The sequence below is a fragment of the Chenopodium album genome, chromosome 11 (genome assembly GCF_948465745.1).
Source record: "Chenopodium album chromosome 11, dcCheAlbu1.1, whole genome shotgun sequence".
NCBI lineage: Eukaryota > Viridiplantae > Streptophyta > Magnoliopsida > Caryophyllales > Amaranthaceae > Chenopodium > Chenopodium album.
Window position 1 is genome coordinate 4,273,460 of NC_137844.1, and position 3,177 is coordinate 4,276,636.

The following is a 3,177-nucleotide window of genomic DNA, read 5'->3' on the forward strand; positions in this document are numbered from 1 at the left end:
GAAGCATACAAGGAGATCAAGGATAAGCACGTCATTTCATTTATCAAGAGGAACATTCTAAGCAGATTCGGAGTCCCAGCGGAGATCATTACAGACAACGGGTCTTAATTCATCAGCAACAAAACTACCAAGTTCTGTAAGGAATGAAACATCTCCCTTATCACATCTACACCAAGATACCCACAAGCGAATGGACAAGCAGAATCAAGTAACAAAGTCCTTATAGGCAACATGAAGAAAAGGCTGGAGGGAGCCAAAGGGAAATGGGCAGACGAACTACCCAACATATTGTGGGCAGACAGAACAACCCCTAAAGGCGCTACAGGTCATACCCCTTTCTCACTGGTGTACGGATGTGAAGCAGTAATACCAACAGAGGTAGAAGTGCCTACAGCAAGGTACGGACTGATGACAGAAGAAAGAAACCAAGCAGAACTAATTCACAATTTAGACACAGTAGAGGAACTAAGGGAAGACGCACAAATGAGAATGGCAGCATACCAACAGGAAGTAACAAGATCCTTCAACAAGAACGTTAGAGTCAAAGCCTTCAAGCTAGGAGACTGGGTCCTCAGAAAGGTATACGAAAACACCAAGGAAGTTAATGCAGGAAAGCTAGCACCCAACTGGGAAGGACCCTATGAAATCACCAAGGTAGTAGGTAATGGAGCATACAGACTCAGGAATGCAGAAAGGAAAGAAGTGCAGCGAAGCTGGAATGCAGCACATTTAAAATTATATCATTTCTGAAGAAGGTACGCAATTGTTATTTCTATTTTGTACTTCAAGAAAACACAAAAAAAAAAAAAAAACAGGAAAACAAGCAAAAATACAAAAAAATCAGAAAACAGAAAAACACAAAAATCTCCAACAGCTAGATTCAGCACGAAAGGTACTCATCTATCGTTATCTTTTGTCAATTTACTTTATGATCATTACGAGTACTGACTTTGGCATCGGAGGGCCGTTGGGGAAACCCACGGCCACCCCTCACCTTCTTCTGTTTTGCAAGGAACACGACTGACATTACTGAACAAGGATGCAACAAGTCCCTTCACTATAGAACAAAGGCAAGGCATTCCTGAAAAGAACAGACCTACTACCCTCACAAAACTTACAAACACACGTAAGTAACACCATTACTATACAACTGTAATACAACTGTAATACAACTGTAATATAACTGTAATACAACTGTAATACATTCGTGATACAACTGCAAACACACCACACTATGCAGAAACGACAATCACACAGCAAGAAAGACAGAAATACTTAGTTGCATTGCAACAAAATTAAACAAAGCATCCAGCTACAGAAGCGTAGCACAAAATGAAAACAAATTATCCAGACTGCACTAAGGCAGTAAACAGAAACACCATCCAGAGTTGTACATTTTTGATTAAAAAGAAAGGTGACACAACACCAGCTAAACTAATTTTCTCCCGTGTTGTCAGCAGGGGCTACTTCTTCAGCTACAGGCCTCATCACCTCTGGGGCATCCTTCACTTCTTCATTGTGAGGAGAATTCACTTCCTCATTAGCAAAGCTCAGCAGTAGGGAACCAGGAGCAGCAGTCCCTTCAGGAAACGCCTTCTCAAAAGAAGCCTTGTCACCATCATAATCCCAAGCCTCATGCTTTCCTTGCTGAAACTCCTCCATCATCTCAAGGCGTGCCTTCCCATAGTAGTACGTAGCAGCATCAATGGCCTCATTAGCAGCTTCTTTCAGGGTACTCTTCAACCCGTCCCGCTCAGAAATGCAGTCCCGATGCTTAGCCCGTTCAGACTTCAAAGCCTCAGTAGCAGCCTTGTACTTGTCAGACAGAGCATCACGCTCCTTCTTCATAGCCTCATACACCCGAGAAAATTCTGACACCTTGCCTAAAACACCAAGGCAGGACTGGAGGCTCTGCACAGCAACGATGAAATGTAAGAAGCATATTTCAACAAGGTCGATTTAATGCAAAAATTTTTGGAGTACACTATACCTGGAAGGACTGTACAACCGCTTCTTGTGAAAGATCAGCAAAAGTCATTGAAGACTGGCGATCCTTGAAGGAAGGAAACAACAAGGTATCCACATGTGGAGCAAGAGAGTCAAAGGAAAATTCAGCAGCGTCAACATCAATGGGTATCTCCAACTTCCTCTTAAGACCAGCACGAGGCGGAGGCGGAGGTGCAGCACCCCTAGGAGCAACCATCTTGATGGGAACAGCCTCAGAAGTCTGGGGGGACGAACGAGACTTAAGACGGCCCAAGATGGAAGATGAGCTAAGAAGATCATGAGACCTCAGTGACCTTGATGTATCTACAAGGAATACAGTCAGTTCAAAAATTGTACAACAAGGACCACATCAAATATATACAGCAAGGACGCTAATAACAAACAACCAAGACCAACAAGTACGCGCAAATATGTTCAACAAGGAAACAACCAATTCAAAAACAAAAACACACAGACTAAAAACCAACCACGCATTCACAAAAGCATAAGCGCAACAAAACATCGAAACTCACAAGGGAGAAAAGAAAACAAACCTTGAGACATGGCTGGAGTAACTTTCTGTTCAGAATCAGACTCGTCCAAAGACTTAATTTGAATAACTACTTCAGGCTGCGTCAATTTGATGAAAGACCTTTCGTCTGCACTCAACTCGTATAACTTGTCTATCAAAGATGGAGACTGAGAGCGTTGCTTCAATTTACTCACTGCAACCAACAGGCAAATAAGCCCAAATCAACAAAGAAGGAGAGAAGAACATAAAGGAATAAGAAAACAAAATACCTTCGGCCTCAACAGTGTCAATAAAAAAATCACAATCATCACCCAACGAATCAATCCTCACAAAGAAGAACTTGTGATACCACTTCTTGTCAAACGTCTTCTCCAAATCAGTCACCAAAGGACCAACACCATCCTTCAGGCGAAGACCAACCCGACCTTTACCACTGGTCCTGATAGTGTAAGGGTAACACAAATCCCTCACATCAAGTTCTATACCCAATTTCACACTCAGCAAATCCAGAATTCTCAATACCCTCCAAGTCTGGGGCAATAATTGACAAGGCGAAACCCTAACTCTAGAAAGAAATTGACGAACAAGAGCAGAAAAAGGAAATGTATGCCCAATTACAAAAGGGTACTCAAAGAAACACACCCAACCAGGGGCAATCC

The 3,177-nt window shown here is 42.5% G+C and overlaps 1 protein-coding gene across 1 annotated transcript; it reads left to right on the forward strand.

The window, feature by feature from the left end:
* Positions 1-231: 231 nt before the first annotated feature.
* On the forward strand, positions 232-750 carry LOC145566094 (uncharacterized). Its single transcript, XM_081625634.1, has one exon. It carries the CDS (start codon positions 232-234, stop codon positions 748-750), a length of 519 nt encoding a protein of 172 aa, XP_081481760.1.
* The last annotated feature ends 2,427 nt before the right edge of the window (positions 751-3,177 follow it).

Bases quoted from the DNA above. Each gene is read 5' to 3' on its own strand.
- LOC145566094 (XM_081625634.1), top strand. From the start codon at position 232: ATGAAGAAAAGGCTGGAGGGAGCCAAAGGGAAATGGGCAGACGAACTA.